At 44.9% G+C, this 22,136-nt stretch overlaps 1 protein-coding gene across 1 annotated transcript; it reads right to left on the reverse strand.

Annotated features, from left to right (window-relative positions):
* Positions 1–3,078: 3,078 nt before the first annotated feature.
* On the reverse strand, positions 3,079–9,399 carry LOC111968886 (NACHT, LRR and PYD domains-containing protein 1-like). The gene is made up of 6 exons (XM_023994824.2): positions 5,779–9,399; positions 5,414–5,479; positions 5,127–5,341; positions 4,790–5,037; positions 4,598–4,661; positions 3,079–4,134 (listed from the first exon to the last, which is right to left on the reverse strand). Exons 1-6 carry the CDS (start codon positions 5,886–5,888, stop codon positions 3,902–3,904), a joined length of 936 nt encoding a protein of 311 aa, XP_023850592.1. The 5' UTR covers positions 5,889–9,399; the 3' UTR covers positions 3,079–3,901.
* Positions 9,400–22,136: the final 12,737 nt, after the last annotated feature.

Here is a 22,136-nt window from a genome sequence, read left to right on the forward strand (position 1 = left end):
TGAAGTCTAATATGTTGCAATTAACATGTTTCCTGTTCCAAAGCAACTTTAACGACTTTACCTCTGCTTTACATCCACTTTCATTGCGGGCTCACATGCCAATCAAATCAAGAAGAACCATTCCAGGTCTACAATTCTCAATGGGAATCACACTTTGGTCAGTCAGTCAGTCAACGCCACGAGTCTGGCTGAGGTGAATGAAAGGTAACAGCAGCAGAAGCTGACAAGGAGAGAGACATTTCTGTTGTTGTTGTTCCAGAAGCAGTCCTTATTCATTTCACTGAGAAGGGTGTGAAAGAGGATGAGGACTGTTGGTTGTTCCCTGTCCCACAATGTACCCCCCAATCCCCCCCCCCCCCACACACACACACACACTGGAGGCCTGATCACAGCTGCATGTTTGTACTTCCTTGTTCGTTTGCATGCGTGTATGTGTAGGCGTTTGAGTGTGTGTCGGTAGAGGGGCGGGATGCAGGAGAGAGAGAACACACTAGATCCAGTCAGCATAGGCTCTCTGGGCAGGTAGGAACAAGCCTAGCTAACTTTCTGTTGTACCACAGCCAAACTCAGCAGGTTGATTACTGTCATCTACACATAGAGAGAAAGTAACCACAACAGCTCTCCAATAGTTATCTATCCTTTTCTCTCTGTCTATTGCCTCCCATTTGGGTGTAACACAGTGAAGAAAGCAACTGTCAAAAGGGCAGAGAGCTAAATCACATCCTCATTAAGGGCTTTTATATAGGCCCTAACCACTCATCCCTTAACAGAATAGTGTGGTTTAGACCGAGTGAGGAYGAGGTGTCACTTGTTTGTCAACAGACTAAATGTTTCAGTGAAGTCAGGTGTTATCCTGTACATAACTATCAACAGCCCATGTTTCATGGCATTATGTCAGTTTGGGAATTTTTTCCACAATCCCTGGGAATTCTAGGACGAGGCAGAATTACTAGGAATAATTCCTAAGATGAGACAAAGCCCCGTCCATATTGCATCATCATTTTTCCCATCCTCTGAAAAACTAGGAACTAGACTAGAGTCCATGGAACAAGGAAAAACCCCAGGCCCTAAAATGAACCAGGAGGATGACCTTTGACCTTTCATATTGATTGTGTTTAGACAAACAAACAACTTGTGTGACTTTTTGATGACTTATCACGTTCAACTGCTTTCTTTTGTTCTACTCCCATCGAGCACGTCCCCATTCTCATCGACGGGCCTGTGGTGGAGCAGGCTGAGAGCTTCCAGTTCCTTGGTGTCCACATCACCAACAAACTACCATGGTCCAAACACACCAAGACAGTCATGAAGAGGGCACGACAATGCCTATTCCCCCTCAGGAGACTGAAAAGATTTGGCATGGGTCTTCGGATACTCAAAAATTTCTACAGCTGCACCATCGAGAGCATCCTGACTGGTTGCATCACAGCCAGGTATGGCAACTGCTCGGCCTTCGACCGCAAGACACTACAGAGGGTAGTGCGTACTGTGTTGTATTCGGCGCATGTGACAAATAAAATGTGATTCGATTTTTTTATTTTGATGTAATAATACGTTTTACTGTTCCTGCACTGTCATCTAATTAACTCCTGTCAAACTGGCCTGAAATCCCCCTGGTACATAGGACCTTCATAAGGGATTAGATTTAATGCCACCGCCATGTTGTGCTAATCTGAAGAGAAAAAGGTTTGGATAGAAATGTCAGGACAACGCATTCACTTAGCGCGAGACAACAGAGAGAAAAACACGAGTATGACTTGAACCTGAGCCAGGCCTCCAACCCTGCAGGGCTGATGCAGACATAAGGGTGTGTTACAGATGGCTACAGTGGATTGGCTGTGTGTGTGTGTGTGTGTGTGTGTGTGTGTGTGTGTGTGTGTGTGTGTGTGTGTGCGTGCGTGCGTGCGTGCGTGCGTGCGTGCTAATACTAAACTAATGAACTCAACGAACCCATCTTTGTTAGAATGCTGTAATGACATTCTCATTAACAGTCAAATGACCAAATTATTAATATTTTAAATAATTAACAAACATAATAAAAATTGAAAAAACGCCAAAAATCTGGTGTTTCTATATTTCAGTCTTCTGTGATGTCTGTAAAGTGTAATATTGGAATACAAACTCAAAATGTAATACATTTCAACTCTTTATCTGACACAGTACAGTTGTCTTCTTGTTTTTAAGTCCATAACCATGTGAGGTGTATACTTTTGTTTCAAAGTAACCAGGTAGGCTAGATTTCTTTAAGACTACCAAGAAACACTCTGTGTGGCCCTGATTTAGCCCGCTGCAGTAAAATGTTATTAATGAGTGTCTCTATTCTTGGGTTAGAGTCTGTTATTAACAGAGCTGCACCTGTAATACCTGTAGTAGGTTAACCCTGACAGACAGCTAGGCTTCGTCCCATCCCTGGCTGGAGCAGATAGAAATCACTGCACTTCACAAAGGTAGAGTGCCAACTGCCACCAATTCCAAGTGAAGTGCTATCTTTATTCAGTGGTCTTCAACCCCCGGTACATGGACTGGTATTGGTCACTGGAATGTTGCTGACTGGTTCCTCAAAAAGATGGCTAACTTGTTTAGATTAAGCCAGTTCCAAGTGCCAATTCTAAATCCGTGGTCCCCAAACTAGGAGTCCTATAACAATAGGGGAATTCCACGTAATAGTGCTTGACCCCTTAAAAAAATGTATTAATTGATTAATCCAATGACCGGATGAGATAACAAGTGAACTGCAGTTGAGTAGTCTATAGACCAATGTATATATACTACAGATTGAAAGGAACAAGCCTAATAGAGGAGTAGTAACATACGATGGACACCAGGGGGTGGAGTTGCATAATCTGTATAAAAGGATATTCAACAAGAAGAAAAAGTTGTGTTAGGTTTGGACTGATGTACAGTAAACCTACATGCATTCATCTCCTGTACATGTCCATGTTCTTTTCACCTATTTTCATAAGCTTATTGAAGCTTATTTGAAGCTTATTTTCAAGCTTATTTTCAAGCTTCTCCTCAGGAAATGTTTTATCTTATCCTCTTTATTGTAGTTTTGAACAAAAAAAATTACTGAAATTAATTAAGAGATGATCAATCGATGACAATCTAATCATTGAAAATATCGTTGATACAAATTAAAATAAAGCACCATATCATGTTAACAAAAATAAATTCATTTTTGTATTTGACTAAAATACTATAACACAATTTCTATTGTATTATTGACTGTATGTTTGTTTATTCCATGTGTAACTCTTTGTTGTTGTTTGTGTCGCACTGCTTTGCTTTATCTTGGCCAGGTCGCAGTTGTAAATGAGAACTTGTTCTCAACTAGCCTACCTGGTTAAATAAAGGTGAAATAAAAATAAATAAATAAAAATTAATGAAACATCAATCGCGTCGTAACTAATCATGGAGGGGATTATCATGTCAAACAGAATATGATGTGACTACGGGATAGGCCTTATTCACAGCTTAATGTTCTAACATAGACAGCTAGTGCAGGTAAAGAATACATTGACATGTCAGTTAATATCAGCACACATGACAATGACAATGTGATTGCATTGTTCTTCTCACTATCCCAAATCATGTGTAGGTGTGAATCATTCGTTTTATCTACAGGTCACACTTTACAAAGGTTTTTGAATTGGTTTCAACATCTTATCACGTTAGAACATTTTAACGTTGTAAAATGAACATTGTTAAATTATTAATGGACGCAGTGTTAATAAGGTGAATTGACAATAGATTTCACTCAATATGCAAACTACAGACCAATTGTATCATTGAAAACATACATCATTGGCCATGCTTATCAATGCCTCATACTCCAACATGTTTCCGTGGAAACCAAGCGTTCGGCAAAAGAAGGGTTCCAGTCCAACCAGAAGGATTTTCATTATTGGACATGCTTGTCAATGACTTCACGTGCCTTCACTGCCCTCTCAAGAATCACCTTCCCTTTCTCCATTTCAAGTTTACTGCAGACTTTCCAATGCAGAAGTCTGTCCAATAGACTTTCGAGCACAGGTATTGACACTCCATCTACAAAATCAGTCCTCACAGAACGCAGATCTTCTGCTGAAATCATCTGATTGGTCTCAGCCTGATCCCCTCCCATCAACACAGCACCTGGAAGTTGGGGGAGGTTTTTTTTTTTTTTAAAGACATTCAACTGTGTATAATACAGTTACCTACGCAAACTAAATCAAGCACAGCTCAAATATTTCACATATGTGTTTGACCTAGGTCTGAATATACGCTGTGCCAGACCAGTATTTACGTTAGGGGTGCAGCAGCTGAACCCTTCCACAATCGCACCACCAGCTAATTCACATTACAGACACTGTAAGGCCACAGTAAGATCGGAATGGTGGTTGGTTAAGAGACCCTTTAGAGACCCTCTGCTCAAATACAGGCGTTGAGGTCCAAAACCCTGCTGGTATGCATCCTTCCCAATTAATCAGGGATTCATTCAGATATTAGATACCTCAACCATATTCAGTTGGGCATTCAGTTGCACATTTATTTATTTGTAATGGGAGTTTACCTACTGCCGCCTGAGTGAAATGATAGAATAATTGTATGGTTTTACCTTGCAGAAGGACACGTCCTGCCCACACCTYATCTCCATCAGCCCCTATCAGGCCATTTCCTGCCTAAAGGAAGGCCACGTATAAAAAAAAATTAACATTTCGTTATTTTTGCAGACTTCTTTAGGTAAGCAGAACCGTTCTAAAATACATGACAAGACATGTTCTGGTTAGCGCATGGATTTGGTCTGTACCTCATTGAGGGGCACATTTGATGGCAGGACGATTACATTCAGAACTGACTGAGGATGGCCGAATGATTGGAGGAAAGGCAGCACCTGTCCCTTGATCGAGAGGAAGGGTCTAAACATTCTGACCAGGCCCCATAAGGAGAGGTCTGTGATGTTCACCACTACGTGTGTGTCAGTCACCCTCAGTGGTGGTAAAACCTCCACACTGTCACCAGTAACATGGGCCACAGACAGGATATCAAGACCCTCTCCTACAAAACAAATATATCTTACTCATCCACTGTCATTTGGCTGTTGTATTGGTCATCTTGATGATAGTTGTGAGTGGTGTGTAACTCACCAGAGAGAATCTCACAGTGTGGGAGATGTAGCTGACAGATAGACCCCTGATGACACTCAATACTGAACAGGGGTCCTGCAGGAGTCTGGCCTGTGGAGTGCAGGAGATTCTCATCCCATTRGACAGTTCTGTACAGCACTTCCCCCTCCCCCTTCATCAGAAACACCAGCCCTGTCAAACTGCACTGGAACAGACCTGCATGGGAGCACTGGAGCCTGGAGGGCACAAGACAATCACACATACAACATTAATAGTCACAATATATGCTATCTGAAATACATTCTCACCTGCACAAAGTGTCTGTAAATTCTGTGGACATTTCAGGTGTCAATTTTGTCACAACAGCAAGGGTCCTGAAAGCAGAAAGAACACATGATAAAATCAGCAGTGTTCTTGAAAAATATACTATAACTTATTCATTGATTTAGGATTTAGGTATATTGCTGGATGTACACAACTGAAGGGTGTGGACTTGACATTAGATACCGTTTCAAGTCTGAAAACTTCTGACAAAGTTACATTTTGAAGTGAACTATCACTTTAAGTATTTAGTATTCTACAATATTCAAACTGTCAATATTGTGATTCTTTAACAGAGTTGAATCCATGTTTAATTACTACCACAGTAATATGGTCACTATGATCTGCTTACCTCTGGTGTGGAGGTAGAGCTGTGGACAGATTCAGAGTCTTCTGTCTATGTTCAGTGAACAAGGTTAGGGTAGTGAGATGGAGATTGAGTGTATCCATTGTTGTACACATAGTATTAAACTGATAGTACTTTACATTTTGAAAAAGAAAAAACTTTATATTATTTTCAGGGGAGAATCAGAGCCTGTGCCTATCTCATGCAATCCCAGCTGTAAGTCATTCTAGGCCTTATTGGCGTAAACGTAAACTGGCCTACAGATACTGATCCTAATAACAGGGAGGCGTCTTCAGAGGTTCCCAGAGACTGGTTGTGAGATATGCCATGTCTAGTCACTACGGAACATAACAAAAACATCACGACAAGGGAATTATTAAACTAAGCAGTGGTTTATGAGTCTGCACATAAAGTTGTGGCAAAAACAAAATAAATTTCCAAAGCACAGTATTTGTTCTGTGCTATGAACAGCAAGCAGAATTAYTGTCTCATATCATCACAAAAGACTTGAAAGAGTTATAGTAAAAACATTTAAACTTGACCCTAGGATGCATATGCCCCGGCCTAATGTTTTTCTTTGCTGTATCGACCCCCCCCAAAAAAGAAATTCATCATCTAATATTCCAGGAATTTCTTAAAATGTGTCTTTAATGTGTCTTATCTTATTTTTGAAGTAAAAATTGTTTTTGCATCACTACCCCAAGTTTTCATAATATGTGGGTCAAATATGACCCGTATGTATTTCCTACAGAATTCACTGCATTCGTCAAATTTACCTTACTTTTTGCTACAAGAATAAAATCGAAGTAGTTAATAAAATATTTAAATGAGAGAGAACAGATTTAGAACAGATTGTAGGTCATATTTTGACTAAACACTGAGTCTAATTCTAACACATCTAAATTGCGGTGGACAAAAATGTTTATAAATAGTTCAATGTCAGCATTTGATAGATGCCAATAATGTGATGTAAATGATATCTGTTGTATTCCAATTCCATTTATAATTGGGAAAATGTTGGTTGTGCTGAGAATTAGAAATKATACTGTCTTGTTGTAATCACAGTTGTATGGTGCCTTTATTTAGCAATAGGCATGCCCTGCCCACCTGAGGATGTGTATTTTTCAGCCATCTATTTCCTGTGTACGAGGGGTGCAAAATCCACTTGTCACGTATATCTCGCTGGATTGATAGTAATTACCTGTCAGACACACCCAGATAATGGCTGACAATGGGCTCAACAGAATACATTGTCTTTCCTTTGCATCTATAAGAACACTAAAGCGTCGTTGGGGATTTTCTTGACACTTACATTACAACAAAGAGAAGAAAGGGAACTTTATTTTCATGGCTGTTCATTTTTTGTGGAATTGATAAAAAGTTATAATTTAATAGAGTTGAAATGTTTACAAATTAGATGCGCTGAAATGAAAGCAACCAACGGAAATGAACACTGGGAATATAAGAAATCAAKATTATTTTTGCACTTTTTGGCTGAAGACTTTTCTGTGGACACATTTTTTAAGGACAAAATTAAATAAATTCTAAAGATTCTTAATGTTCATTCTACTCCAGTACCTGCCTACGTCTGKGTATCTGCTACACTGCTCTCCCTCCCAACCAAAGCACCTGTTGTCTTAATATTGTATCATTYGGAGTTCCAAGGGCTCATAATACACTACATTTTACATTCCTTGGATGCCTGACAACTCTATCAATCATTTCAGTCTCACTCAAGCAAGTGCATTATAAATGTTTTTGCTTTGATTAAATTATTATTMAATTAGTATTTGGTTTTTAATATACGTCAAATCAAATCTAATTTTATTTATATAGCCCTTCTTACATCAGCTGATATATCAAAGTGCTGTACAGAAACACAGCCTAAAATCCCAAACAGCAAGCAATGCAGGTGTAGAAGCACTGTGGCTAGGAAAAACTCCCTAGAAAGGCCAGAACCTAGGAAGAAACCTAGAGAGCAACCAGGCTATGAGTGGTGGCCAGTCCTCTTCTGGCTGTGCTGGGTGGAGATTATAACAGAACATGGCCAAGATGTTCAAATGTTCATAAATGACCAGCATGGTCAAATAATAGTAATCACAGTGAACAGGTCAGGGTTCCATAGCCGCAGGCAGAACAGTTGAAACTGGAGCAGCAGCACGGCCAGGTGGACTGGGGACAAACAAGGAGTCACCATGCCAGGTAGTCCTGAGGCATGGTCCTAGGGCTCAGGTCCTCCGAGAGAGAGAAAGAAAGAAAGAAAGAGAGAAAGAGAGAATTAGAGAGAGCATACTTAAATTCACACAGGACACCGGATAAGACAGGAAGACCACATCAGTGACTCAACCCACTCAAGTGACGCAACCCTCCTAGGGACGGAATGGAAGTCAACACTCTTTCACATATGCAGTAGATGAATTAAAACAGTTTTATATTCAGGATTATATTGAGTACAGTGTAAAAATGTTTTAGGTTTAATTTGTAGATATTACCTGACTGTGAAGGCCAAAGTTAGTTACTTTAAGGAGCCATTCTCTCCCATTCTCTCCCCTAACCTCAAGATGTTCTGAAAAACAGTCAAAGACCTGGAGAATAAACCCTCCTCCTCACAGCTGCCCATGTCCCTTAATGTTGATGATGTGGTTGTTACTAACAAGAAGCACATKCATGAGCTCATTAAGTCAGGATTCCTATTTGACTCAGCCAATCCTTCCTTGCCCGTCCAACATTTCCTTATCTCCCACCCCTTCTAATGCGATGTTATGGAGATTCATATGTTTAAGGTAATGGTAAGATAATGACTAAATGATTTATACTTTCAAATGAATCTTAAGGCAATAACTAACAGTATTCCATCCTGCCACTGGATAATGGAGTGAGATGTATTTGAATCATAAGACTAGAATTKTGCATAGAAAAAGAGGAACTGTTTAACAGACAAGGAACTGTGGCAGACAACTTGTGACCACTGTGAACAGGGAAGGAGGTCTCCCCACCCAGGGAGGGGAGAAACCGTTAGGCTTGCAGTAGATTGTGTAACGTTGCAGGATATGATAAGCAATKTACGTGTTGAAGTAAGACTTGTAAATGGCATTGACAGTGTCAGGGCATTGATGACCAAATGTGAGGTATATAACCAAGTGTGCATTGTATGATTTTCGGAGCTCTCGTGAATAAACATTCTGACTATTGTAAGCTGGGACTCCGTCTGTTTCATTCAACCAGAATCTTACAAACTCTGGGTTGCAGACTGAGTAGTTTAATTGAAGTTCAGTTTAAGAACATTGAGAACAGAATTCTCTTAACATGCAACTATCCCCGATGCTTCTCCCTCTTTTYCCCCTGCCCCGCAACAAAGTTTCTCCCTGCAGGCATTCACTCAGTTCGTTGTGCTTAAGGTGCTCCTTAAACTTGACCCCAAAAACCCTTTCTTCTTTAAGGTTGCTGCCCCTATCATCGCCAAGCCTATCTCCTTTCTGGGGAGGTTCCCATTTCTTTGAAGGCAGACACGGTTCATCCTTTATTTAAAGGATCAAGTTGATCCTAACWGTTATAGGCCTATTTCTATTTTACCCTGTTCATCAAAAGTGTTGGAAAAATCCGTCAATAATCAACCGACTGGCTTTCTTGATGTCTATAGTATTTTCTCGGGTATGCAATCTGGTTTCTGCACAGGTTATGGATGTGTCACTGCAACCTTAAAGGTCCTCAACGATGTCACCATTGCCCTTGATTCTAAGCAATGTTGTGCTGCTATTTTTATTGACTTGGCCTAAGCTTTTGATACGGTAGTATTGGTGTCTCTGAGGGGTCTTTGGCCTGGTTTGCTAACTACCTCTCTCAAAGAGTGCAGCGTATAAAGTCAGAAAATCTGCTGTCTCAGCCACTGCCTGTCACCAAGGGAGTACCCCAAGGCTCGATCCTAGGCCCCACGTTCTTCTCAATTTACATCACCAACATAGTTCAGGCAGTAGGAAGCTCTCTCAGCCRTTTATATGCAGATGATAGTCTTATGCTCAGCTGGCCCCTTCCCGGATTTTGTGTTAAATGCTCTACAACAAAGCTTTCTTAGTGTCCAACAAGCTTTCTCTACCCTTAAACTTGTTCAGAACACCTCCAAAACAAAGGTCATGTGGTTTGGTAAGAATAATGCCCCTCCCCCCACAAGTGTGATTACTACCTCTGAGGGTTTAGAGCTTGAGGTAGTCACCTCATACAAGTACTTGGGAGTATGRCTAGACGGTGCACTGTCCTTCTATCAGCACATATCAAAGCTGCAGGCTAAAGTTAAATCTAGACTTGGTTTCCTCTATCGTAATCGCTCCTCTTTCACCATAGATGCCAAACTAACCCTGATTCAGGGTATAATCAAAAAAACATTCAATATTTTCTATTACGATGCGTTAACATTGGCAGAGTACAGACAAAAGAAAAAAACTCAGTCTGATCAATCCAACGACGCACTCTACTCTCTCATTCAAATTGTAGCGTGCAGAGTTGAATGGCATGAGAGACCCAAGCTAGATTACGGAGACATAATTTATAGATCGGCAGGTAAGGGTGCTCTCAAGTGGCTAGATGTTCTTTACTATTCGGTCATCAGATTTGCCACCAATGCTCCTTAAAGGACACATCACTGCACTCTGTACTCCTCTGTAAACTGGTCATCTCTGTATACCCGTCACAAGACCCACTGGTTGATGCTTATTTATAAAATCATCTTAGGCCCCACTCCCTCCTRTCTGAGATATCTACTGCAGACCTCATCCTCCACATACACCCGTTCTGCCAGTCACATTATGTTAAAGGTCCCCAAAGCACACACATCCCTGGGTTGCTCCTCTCTTCAGTTCACTGCAGCTAACGACTGGAACGAGCTGCAACAAACACTCAAACTGGACAGTTTTATCTCAATCTCTTCATTCAAAGACTTAATCATGGACACTCTTACTGACAGTTGTGGCTGTTGGGGAGAAAAGATAAGCCATTCTAGTTAAATTTGTCTTTTGTTTCTGTTAGTCTTTAGTGACATGGATAGAAGTACAGTCTGCTGTCATTCTGATCTAAGAATATTACTCCTGCTTATTATGAAGTGTCACGATCGTGTGGAAGAGATTCGGACCAAAACGCAGCATGAGGAAAATAAGCCATCTTCTTTTAATAAATGACCGAAGATGAACATGAAACGAAACACTAACAAACAAACAAAAACAACAAATGATCGTGAAGCTAAATAACGCAAGTGCACAGACAAGCAACAAACGTTAAACAAGACAACTACCCACAAAAGCCTACTGCCTATGGCTACCTTAAATATGGCTCCCAATCAGAGACAAATGAATGACAGCTGTCTCTGATTGAGACCCAATCTAGGCAGCCATAGACATAACTAGACAACCTCACAATTATCTATCACATACACAATACAACACCCATAGACTAAACAAAACACACACAACATACAATGCCACCCCAACTCACGCCCTGACCAACTAAACAATCAAAATAACATAAAAATAGGTCAGGAACGTGACATAACCCCCCCTCAAGGTGCGTACTCCGAACGCACCACCAAAAGTCTAGGGGAGGGTCTGGGTGGGCATCTGTCCACGGTGGTGGCTCAGGCTGAGGGCGAGGTCCCACCCCACCATAATCAATCCCCGCTTCTTTATCCCCCTCACAATGCCCACCCTCCAAATAACCCCACCTAAATTAAGGGGCATCATCAGGATAAGGAGCAGCACCGGAATGAGGGAACACCGGAATGAGGGCAACACCAGAATGAGGGGCAACACCAGAATGAGGGGCAACACCAGAATGAGGGGCAACACCAGAATGACTGGCGGATCCTGGCTGGCTGGCTCTGGACGCTCTTGGCTGGCTGATGGCTCTGGACGGTCATGGCTGGCTGACGGCTCTGGACGGTCATGGCTGGCTGCGGCTCTGGACGGTCATGGCTCGCTGACGGCTCTGGACGGTCATGGCTCGCTGACGGCTCTGGACGGTCATGGCTCGCTGACGGCTCTGGACGGCATGCTCGCTGACGCTCTGACGTCATGGCTCGCTGACGGCTCTGGACGGTCATGGCTCGCTGACGGCTCTGGACGGTCATGGCTGGCTGAAGGCTTTGCTGATCCGGTCTGGCGGAAGGCTCTGGCTGATCCGGTCTGGCGGAAGCTCTTGGCTGATCCGGTCTGGCGGAAGGCTCTGGCTGATCCGGTCTGGCGGAAGGCACTGGCTGATCCGGTCTGGCGGAAGGCTCTGGCTGATCCGGTCTGGCGGAAGGCTCTGGCTGATCCGGTCTGGCGGAAGGCTCTAGCGGCTCCTGTCTGGCTGACGGCTCTAGCGGCTCCTGTCTGGCGGACGGCTCTGTAGGCTCATGGCAGACGGGCGGCTTTGCAGGCTCATGGCAGACGGAGGCGCTTTGCAGGCTCATGGCAGACGCACAGTTCAGACGGCGTATGGCAGACGGGCAGTTCAGGCGCGCTGGGCAGACGGCAGTTCAGGCGCCGCTGGGCAGACGGGCAGTTCAGGCGCGCTGGCAACGGGCAGTTCAGGCGCGCTGGGCAGACGGGCAGTTCAGGCGGCCGCTGGGCAGACGGGCAGTTCAGGCGCCGCTGGGCAGACGGCAGACTCTGGCCGGCTGAGACGCACTATAGGCCTGGTGCGTGGTACGGAACTGGAGGTACCGGCTAAGGACACGCACCTCAGGGCGAGTGCGGGGAGAAGGAACAGTGCGTCCAGGGCTCTGGAGACGCACAGGAGGCTTGGTGCGTGGTGCCGGAACTGGAGGCACTGGGCTGGAGACACGCACCATAGGGAGAGTGCTTGAAGAGGAACAGGGCTCTGGAGATGCACTGGAAGCCTGGTGCGGGGTGTAGGCACTGGTGGTACTGGACTGGGGTGGGAAGGTGGCGCCGGATATACCGGACCGTGAAGGAGGACACGTGCTCTTGAGCACCGAGCCTCCCCAACCTTACCAGGTTGAATGGTCCCCGTAGCCCTGCCAGTGCGGCGAGGTGGAATAGCCCGCACTGGGCTATGCAGGCGAACCGGGGACACCACCTGTAAGGCTGGTGCATGTACGCCGGCCCGAGGAGACGTACTGGAGACCAGATACGTTGGGCCGGCTTCATGGCACTCGGCTCGATGCCCAACCTAGCCCTCCAGTGCGGCAAGGTGGAATAGCCCGCACTGGGCTAAGCACGCGTACTGGGGACACCGTGCGCTTTACCGCATAACACGGTGTCTGACCAGTACGAACGCCCTCTCACTCCACGGCAAGCCCGGGGAGTTGGCTCAGGTATCCAACCCGGCTTCGCCACACTCCCCTTTATCCCCCCCCCCCAAGAAAAATGTTTGGGTGAGCCTCTCGGGCTTCCAGCCTCTCCTACGTGCTGCCTCCTCATACCAGCGCTCCTGGGCTGTGGCTGCCTTCTTCTCCTCCCGCAAGCGGCGATTCACACCAACCTTAGCCCAGGGTCCTTCTCCATTGAAAATTTGCTCCCAACTCCATCCTCTTCTCTCCATTGTTTTAGTTCCTTTCTCCTTCCTCAATCCGCTTGTCCTGTTTGGTGGTAGTTCTGTCACGATCGTGTGGAAGAGATTCGGACCAAAACGCAGCATGAGGAAAATAAGCCATCTTCTTTTAATAAATGACCGAAGATGAACATGAAACCCGAGAAACCACTATTACAAACAAACAAAAAACAACAAATGATCGTGAAGCTAAATAACGCAAGTGCACAGACAAGCAACAAACGTTAAACAAGACAACTACCCACAAAAGCCTACTGCCTATGGCTACCTTAAATATGGCTCCCAATCAGAGACAAATGAATGACAGCTGTCTCTGATTGAGACCCAATCTAGGCAGCCATAGACATAACTAGACAACCTCACAATTATCTATCCCATACACAATACAACACCCATAGACTAAACAAAACACACACAACATACAATGCCCACCCCAACTCACGCCCTGACCAACTAAACATAATCAAAATAACATAGAAATAGGTCAGGAACGTGACATGAAGAAACAATACATCTGTTTAACTTTGTAAACTAAACAAATTATTTTTGTTGTATTAATGCTATTTAATCTCTCCTCAGACTAATATTATTCTGTTTGTCCTGTGGGTACCTTTGCCACTGTTCCACCCCGTGTGTATTGCGCTGTCATGGTGTATTTGTCTCTGGTGTATTTGTTGTCTCTACCTTCTTGCCCTTTGTGCTGTTGTCTGTTCCCAATAATGTTTGTACCATGTTTTGTGCTGCTACCATGTTGTGTTGCTACCATGTTGTTGTTATGTTGTGTTGCTACCATGCTGTGTCGTCGTGTTGCTGCCTTGCTATGTTGTTGTCTTAGGTCTCTCTTTATGCAGTGTTGTGTTGTCTCTCTTGTCATGATGTGTGTTTTGTCCTGTATTTATATTTTATTTATTTTTAATTTTTAATCCCAGCCCCCGTCCCTGCAGGATGCCTTTTGCCTTTTGGTAGGCCGTCACTGTAAATAAGAATTTGTTCTTAACTGACTTGGCTAGTTAAATAAAGATAAACTAAAAATAAATAAAAAAGTTCCTATTTTTTGTCTTCAAGTTACTTTGAAACATCAGTTGTCATGTTAGGGGTTCACAGCAAATCTGTTATAAACTGTCTCACGTAAACCCTCATATCCACCGCCTCATTTGCCCTAAAGACTTGAAACTTTGTGTGTAAGTGTCATTCCTCATGCTGAATTTTTAAAATTAAAAATACAATTTGATGTGTTCATTTAAACCACTGTAAATCCAATCCATCATAGCCCATCAACTTGAAACTTGTCATCGTTGTCATGGACGTTTCTTAGATGAACCTCACTGAATTTAGTATTGATATTTCAAAAAACAAGGAAATGATTAACAACTCATTCTTTGCATATGTAACACTAATGCTCAATCAATCTGCAATTATCTTCTCATGAACCATACGTCAGATTGACTCAAGATTTTGTATTTAGTCTCCTGATTAGCCATAAAGGAAGATAGTCCCTACATGACAGTGCTTGTTTTGTTATCCAACTGATCTTGTGTCCTTTCTGTCATCCCGTGAATCCCGTTCATGGCTGCTCGCAGCTATGTTCTTAATTTCTATTCTCATCAAAAATCAGAATGAGAATGAGTCATTTGAAGTCAATGGAAAACTGTTCATAGCTAGGAAATATGAACTATGGGAGAGACTGCCCTACACAGACTAAACAACGTATTGTTGTTACGCATGGGACTAGCCTTATCCCGTATGGGAGTAGCCTTAAATTCATTGTCTAAAATATATTCGATTATTTGATGATGAACATAATTGTCTGGAAATAATCTCGTACTGATTGCCCAAAAATATTAACCCACTCTAAAGATAAAGAATAGTCAACATACCTTCTCTCATAAACAGATGTTCTAGATATATCAAGACTGTTTCAAGGACAGCTTTTTTCCATCTATGTAACATTGCAAAAATCAGAAATTTTCTGTCCAAAAATGATGCAGAAAAATTAATCCATACATTTGTTACTTCTAGGTTAGACTACTGCAATGCTCTACTTTCCGGCTACCCGGATAAAGCACTAAATAAACTTCAGTTAGTGCTAAATACGTCTGCTAGAATCCTGACTAGAACCAAGAAATTTGATCATATTACTCCAGTGCTAGCYTCCCTACACTGGCTTCCTGTTAAGGCAAGGGCTGATTTCAAGGTTTTTACTGGTTAACTCTATCAGCGTTTACAGTGGGCTTGCTCCTACCTATCTTTCCGAGTTGGTCCTGCGCGTACATACCTAACAGTACGCTACGGCACAAGACGCAGGCCTCCTAATTGTCCCTAGAATTTCTAAGCAAACAGCGGGAGGCAGGGCTTCTCCTATAGATCTCCATTTTTATGGAATAGTCTGCCTACCCATGTGAGAGACGCAGACTCGGTCTCAACCTTTAAGTCTTTACTGAAGACTTATTCTCTTCAGTAGGTCATATGATTGAGTGTAGTCTGGCCCAGGAGTGTGAAGGTGACGGAAAGGCTCTGGAGCAATCGGAACTGCTTGCTGTTCTCTGCTGGCCGGTTTCCCTCTCGTCCACTGGGATTCTCTGCCCCTAACCTATTACAGGGGCTGAGTCACTGGTTACTGGTGCTCTTTCATGCCGTCCTGGAGTGGGGTGCGTCACTTGAGTGGGTTGGAGTTACTGAGTGATCTTCCTGTCTGGGTTGGCGCGCCCCTTGGTTTGTGCTGTGGTGGAGATCTTTGTGGGCTATACTCGGCTTGTCTCAGGATTGTAAGTTGTGGTGGTTGAAGATATCCCTCTAGTGGTGTGGGGGCTGTGCTTTGGCAGAGTGGGTGGGGTTATATCCTTCCTGTTTGGCCCTGTCCGGGGTATCATCGGATGGAGCCACAGTGTCTCCTGACCCCTCCTGTCTCAGCCTCCAGTTTTATGCTGCAGTAGTTTATGTGTCGGGGGGCTAGGGTCAGTTGGTTATACTGGAGTTACTTCTCCTATCTTATCCAGTGTCCTGTGTGAATTTAAGTATGCTTCTCTAATTCTCTCGTTCTCTCTCTCGAGAACCTGAGCCCTAGGACCATAGGCACCTAGGCCAAACCGGGCCATGAATGACTCCTTGCTGTCCCCGTCCACCTGGCTTGCTGCTGTTCAGTTTAACTGTTTGCTGCTGTTATGGAACAGCACCTGGCACCGTGTTCAACTCTTAATGATCGGTTTCTATGAAAAGCCAACTGAAAATTATTCATGATTATTATTTGACCATGCTTGTCACTTATGAACATTTTGAACATCTTGGCATAGTTCTGTTATAATCTCCACCCAGCACAGCCAGAGGAGGACTGGCCACCCCTCATAGCCTGGTTCCTCTCTAGGTTTCTTCCTAGGTTTTGGCCTTTCTAGGGAGTTTTTCCTAGCCACCGTGCTTCTACACCTGCATTGCTTGCTGTTTGGGGTTTTAGGCTGGGTGTCTGTACAGCACTTCGAGATATTAGCTGATGTACGAAGGGCTATATAAAATAAACTTGATTTGATAAGTAAATGAGTAAGAGAAAGTGAAAAACTTGTGGCGTAGCTCTGGAGCCCATCCCATCCAACCTGAACAGGTAAATATATTGGGAGAATCTCAATTGCATACTCCTCGCGTCCTCTCTCCTTGCCTTTTCTCAAAACCAATTGGATGAGAAAGCCAGAGGTCCCTCTCCTCTGACCTTTTCCTCCAATGGGTTTTAAGGAGGAGAGAGGACACGAGGAGTACGCAATAGAGAGTATCCCATAGTCTCGAAAACCCAGAACTAGTAGGCAAAGCAGGAACATTGGGACATTGTGGGAGGCAACCCATCTGTCTAGAGGGACTAGTAGCCTAAATATCTGACTGAGCTTTAGTGGTTGAATTCATTTAATCAGTGCTGTTGTGAAAAATATTTTAGATATCATCACCGAGTATTAGATCTGTCAGTGAGCTGATTACTTTTATGGACTTAATATGAGAAGGTGCAATACCATGGTATACATGGGCAGTATGGGTGCTAGTTCTGTTACCATGGTATACATGGGCAGTAATGGATGTTAGTTCTGTTACCATGGTATACATGGGCAGTAATGGGTGTTAGTTCTGTTACCATGGTATACATGGGCAGTAATGGGTGTTAGTTCTGATACCATGGTATACATGGGCAGTATGGGTGCTAGTTCTGTTACCATGGTATACATGGGCAGTATGGGTGCTAGTTCTGTTACCATGGTATACATGGGCAGTGTGGGTGTTAGTTCTGTTACCATGGTATACATGGGCAGTAATGGGGGTTAGTTCTGATACCATGGTATACATGGACAGTAATGGGTGTTAGTTCTGTTACCATGGTATACATGGGCAGTAATGGGTTTGTTAGTTCTGTTACCATGGTATACATGGGCAGTAATGGGTGTTAGTTCTGTTACCATGGTATACATGGGCAGTATGGGATGTTAGTTCTGTTACCATGGTATACTGGGCAGTATGGGTGTTAGTTCTGTTTACCATGGTATACATGGGCAGTATGGGTGTAGTTCTGTACCATGGTATACATGGGCAGTAATGGGTGTTAGTTCTTTACCATGGTATACATGGGCAGTATGGGTGTTAGTTTGTTACCATGGTATACATGGGCGTAATGGGTGTTAGTTCTGTTACCATGGTATACAGGCAGTAATGGGTGTTAGTTTCTGTTACCATGGTATACATGGGCAGTATGGGTGTTAGTTCTGTTACCATGGTATACATGGGCAGTAATGGGTGTTAGTTCTGTTACCAATGGTATCATGGGCAGTAATGGGTGTTAGTTCTGTTACCATGGTATACGTGGGCAGTATGGGTGTTAGTTCTGTTACCATGGTATACATGGGCAGTAATGGTGTGTTAGTTCTGTTACCATGGTATACATGGGCAGTAAGGGTGTTAGTTCTGTTACCATGGTATACTGGGCAGTAATGGGTTTAGTTCTGTTACCAATGGTATAACATGGGCAGTAATGGGTGTTAGTTCTGTTACCATGGTATACATGGGCAGTATGGGTGTTAGTTCTGTTACCATGGTATACATGGCAGTAATGGGTGTTTTCGTTATGTTACCATGGTATACATGGGCAGTAATGGGTGTTTGTTTCTGTTACCATGGTATACATGGGCAGTAATGGATTGAGTTCTGTTACCATGGATATACATGGGCAGTAATGGGTGTTAGTTTCTGTTACCATGGTATACCATGGGCAGTAATGGATGTTAGTTCTGTTACCATGGTATACATGGGCAGTAATGGGTGCTAGTTCTGTTACCATGGTATACATGGGCAGTAATGGGTGTTAGTTCTGTTACCATGGTGTACATGGGCAGTAATGGATGTTAGTTCTGTTACCATGGTATACATGGGCAGTATGAAAGTCAGGAAACCCTACACATGCTCTCTCTGTCTCTGGTTTCACATCATGTGTCACGCCCTGACCTTAGTTAGCTATGTTTTCTTTATTATTTTGGTTAGGTCAGAGTGTGACGAGGGTGGGTATGCTTGTTTTGTATTGTCTATGGTTTTTTGTATGTCTAGGGGTGTTGGTAAGTCTCGGCATATGTATGTCTATGGTGGCCTGAATTGGTTCCCAATCAGAGGCAGTTGTTTATCGTTGTCTCTGATTGGGAATCATATTTAGGTTGCCATTTTCCCTTGGGTATTTGTGGGTTCTTATTCTATGTTTAGTTGCCTGTCTGCACTAGCCATATCAGCTTCACGGTTCATTTTTGTTATTTCGTTCGTTTTGTTCAGTGTTCATTCTTTAAATAAAGAAGAATGTACGCTTATCACGCTGCGCCTTGGTCTCCTCCCTTTGACGGCCGTGACAGAAGAACCCACCATAAAAGGACCAAGCAGCATGAAAAGGAGGAGCAGTGTTTAATGGAAAAATGGACCTGGGAGGAGATACTGGATGGAGCAGGACCCTGGACGCAGGCTGGGGAGTATCGCCTTCCGAAGGAGGAAATTGAGGCAGCAAAAGCGGAACGCCAATACTATGAGGAGAAATACAAACAAGGCTAGCACGAGAGGCAGCCCCAATATTTTTTTKGGGGGGGGAGCACATGGAGCAGTCGGCGAAGTTGAGGGGTGAGTCAGAGATTGTCGAGGAGGTATTGGACAGATTGGAGGAGAGTGAACGAAGGGGAGATTATGAGACCTTCGAGGAGTTGTTGATTAAATTGGAGGAGAGTGAAGAGAGAGAGCTGTTGGTTTGGCGTAGTATGCATGGCATTCGCCCTGAGGAGCGTGTTAGCTGTCCGATGCCACCTGTGTCAGTTCCTCGTACTCATCCTGAAACGTGTGTTAAAGTTCCGGAACAATTGATGCTATACACACCTCCAGTGTACCTTAACAACCCGGTGTGTCCTGTTCCTACTCCTCGCACTCTTCCTCAAGTGCGCTTCCACAGTCCAGTACGTCCTGTGCCTCTTCCTTGCACTCGCCCTGAGGTGCATGTCATCAGCCCGGTGCCACCGGTACCGGTCCCACGCATCAGTTCTCCAGTGAGCATCCACAGTCCAGTGCCTCCTCTCCGCACTCGCCCTGAGGTGCGTGTCATCAGCCCGGTACCACCAGTTCCAGCACCACGCATTAGGCTTCCAGTGCGCTTCCATAGTCCAGCGCTTCCGGCGACAGCACCCGGTCCGGCGCTTCCGGCGACAGCACCCGGTCCGGGGCCTCCAGCGACGGCTGGCCCCGGTCCGGGGCCTCCAGCGACGGCTGGCCCCGGTCCGGGGCCTCCGAGCGACGGCTGGCCCCGGTCCGGGCCTCCAGCGACGGCTGGCCCTGGTCCGGTCCGCAGCGACGGCTGGCCCCGGGTCCGGGGCCTCCGCGACGGCTGCCGGTCCGGGGCCTCGCGACGGCTGGCCCGGTCGGGCCTCCGCGACGGCTGGCCCGGTCCGGGCCTCCGCGAGGCTGCCCGTCCGGGGCCTCAGCGACGGGCTGCCCCGGTCCGGGGCCTCCAGCGACGGCTGCCCCCGGTCGCGGGGCTCGCGACGGCTGCCCCGGTCCGGGGCCTCCGCGACGGCTGCCCCGGTCCGGGGCCTCCGCGACGGCTGCCCCGGTCCGGGCCTCCGCGACGGCTGGCCCGGTCCGGGCCTCCGCGACGGCTGCCCGGTCCGGGGCCTCGCGACGGCTGCCCCGGTCCGGGGCCTCCAGCGACGGCTCCCGGTCCGGGGCTCCAGCGACGGCTCCCGGTCCGGGGCCTCCAGCGACGATCCCGGTCGGGCCTCCAGCGACGATCCCCGGTCCGGGGCCTCCAGCGAGAGTACCCGGTCCGGGGCCTCCGCGAGAGTACCGGTCCGGGCCTCCACGAGAGTACGGGTCCGGGGCCTCCGGCGAGAGTACCCGGTCCGGGCCTCCGCGAGAGTACCCGTCCGGGGCCTCCGCGAGAGTACCCGGTCGGGGCCTCCGCGCGAGAGTACCCGGTCCGGGGCTCCAGCGAGAGTACCGGTCCGGGGCCTCCGGAGAGTACCGGTCCGGGGCCTCCGGCGATGATCCACGGTCCGGATCTACAAAGGCGGAGGGATCAGTGTAAAGATGGGGGGCGGCGTCCAGAACCAGAGCCGCCACCGAGGGTAGATGCCCTCCCGGACCCTCTATAAGTTCAGGTTTGCGGTCGGGAGTCCGCGCCTTTGGGGGGGGGGGGATACTGTCATGCACTGACCTTAGTTATCTATGTTTTCTTTATTATTTTGGTTAGGTCAGGGTGTGACGAGGGTGGGTATGCTTGTTTTGTATTGTCTAGGGGTTTTTGTAWGTCTAAGGGTGTTGGTAAGTCTAGGCATATGTATGTCTATGGTGKCCTCCCTTTGACGGCCGTGACATGTTCACTTCAGGGAGGAGAGATGAGATACATGCACATCCATCAACAATCTTAGCATTTATTGAAATACCTATTTTCAACAGTTATTTTTAAGAACAAGTGTATCTTTAATTCTATGTAAAACATGTATCTTTCATCAAAGTTTATGATGAGTATTTATGTTATTTGACGTGGCTCTCTGTAATTTCTCCTGATATTTTAGAGGCATTTCTGAACATGGCACCAATGTAAACTGAGGTTTTTGGATATAAATTTAAACTTAATCGAACAAAACATATATGTATTGTGTAACATGAAGTCCTATGAGTGTCATCTGATGAAGATCAAAGATTAGTGATTAATTTTATCTCTATTTCTGCTTTTTGTGACTCCTGTCTTTGGCTGGAAAAATAGCTGTGTTTTTCTGTGATTTTGCCGTGACCTAACATAATCGTTTGTGGTGCTTTCRCTGTAAAGCCTATTTGAAATAGGACACTTTGGTGGGATTAACAACAAGATTACCTTTAAAATGGTATAAGATACATGTATGTTTGAGGAATTTTAATTTTGAGATTTCTGTTGTTTGAATTTGGCGCCCTGCACTTTCACTGGCTGTTGTCATATCATCCCGTTAACGGGATTGCAGCCATATTAATGAGAAGCATCAGTGAGAGAGACAACCCTACTCTGTGCCTTGTTAAAGTGAAGTGAGGAGTTACAATGCTTCCTGGTCTTATCATCAACAAGTTGTGACTATATTGGTGTCCCATGAACACTAATGAGGCGTAATTGGTGTGTAAAACAGTGTTTGTGTTTACACTTCATTACATGTTGATTGTGTTAGACTACCAGAAATGAAATAGGTGTTTCACTATAGAGATCAACCCTGACAATTCTGATCAATGATTGCTAGGTTTAATATCTTATTTATTTAAGTTTTGAAAACAAAGGAAATGAATACAGAGATAATCAAATCAATTACAATCTAAAA

Source organism: Salvelinus sp. IW2-2015, linkage group LG9 (genome assembly GCF_002910315.2).
Source record: "Salvelinus sp. IW2-2015 linkage group LG9, ASM291031v2, whole genome shotgun sequence".
NCBI classification, from domain to species: Eukaryota; Metazoa; Chordata; class Actinopteri; order Salmoniformes; family Salmonidae; genus Salvelinus; species Salvelinus sp. IW2-2015.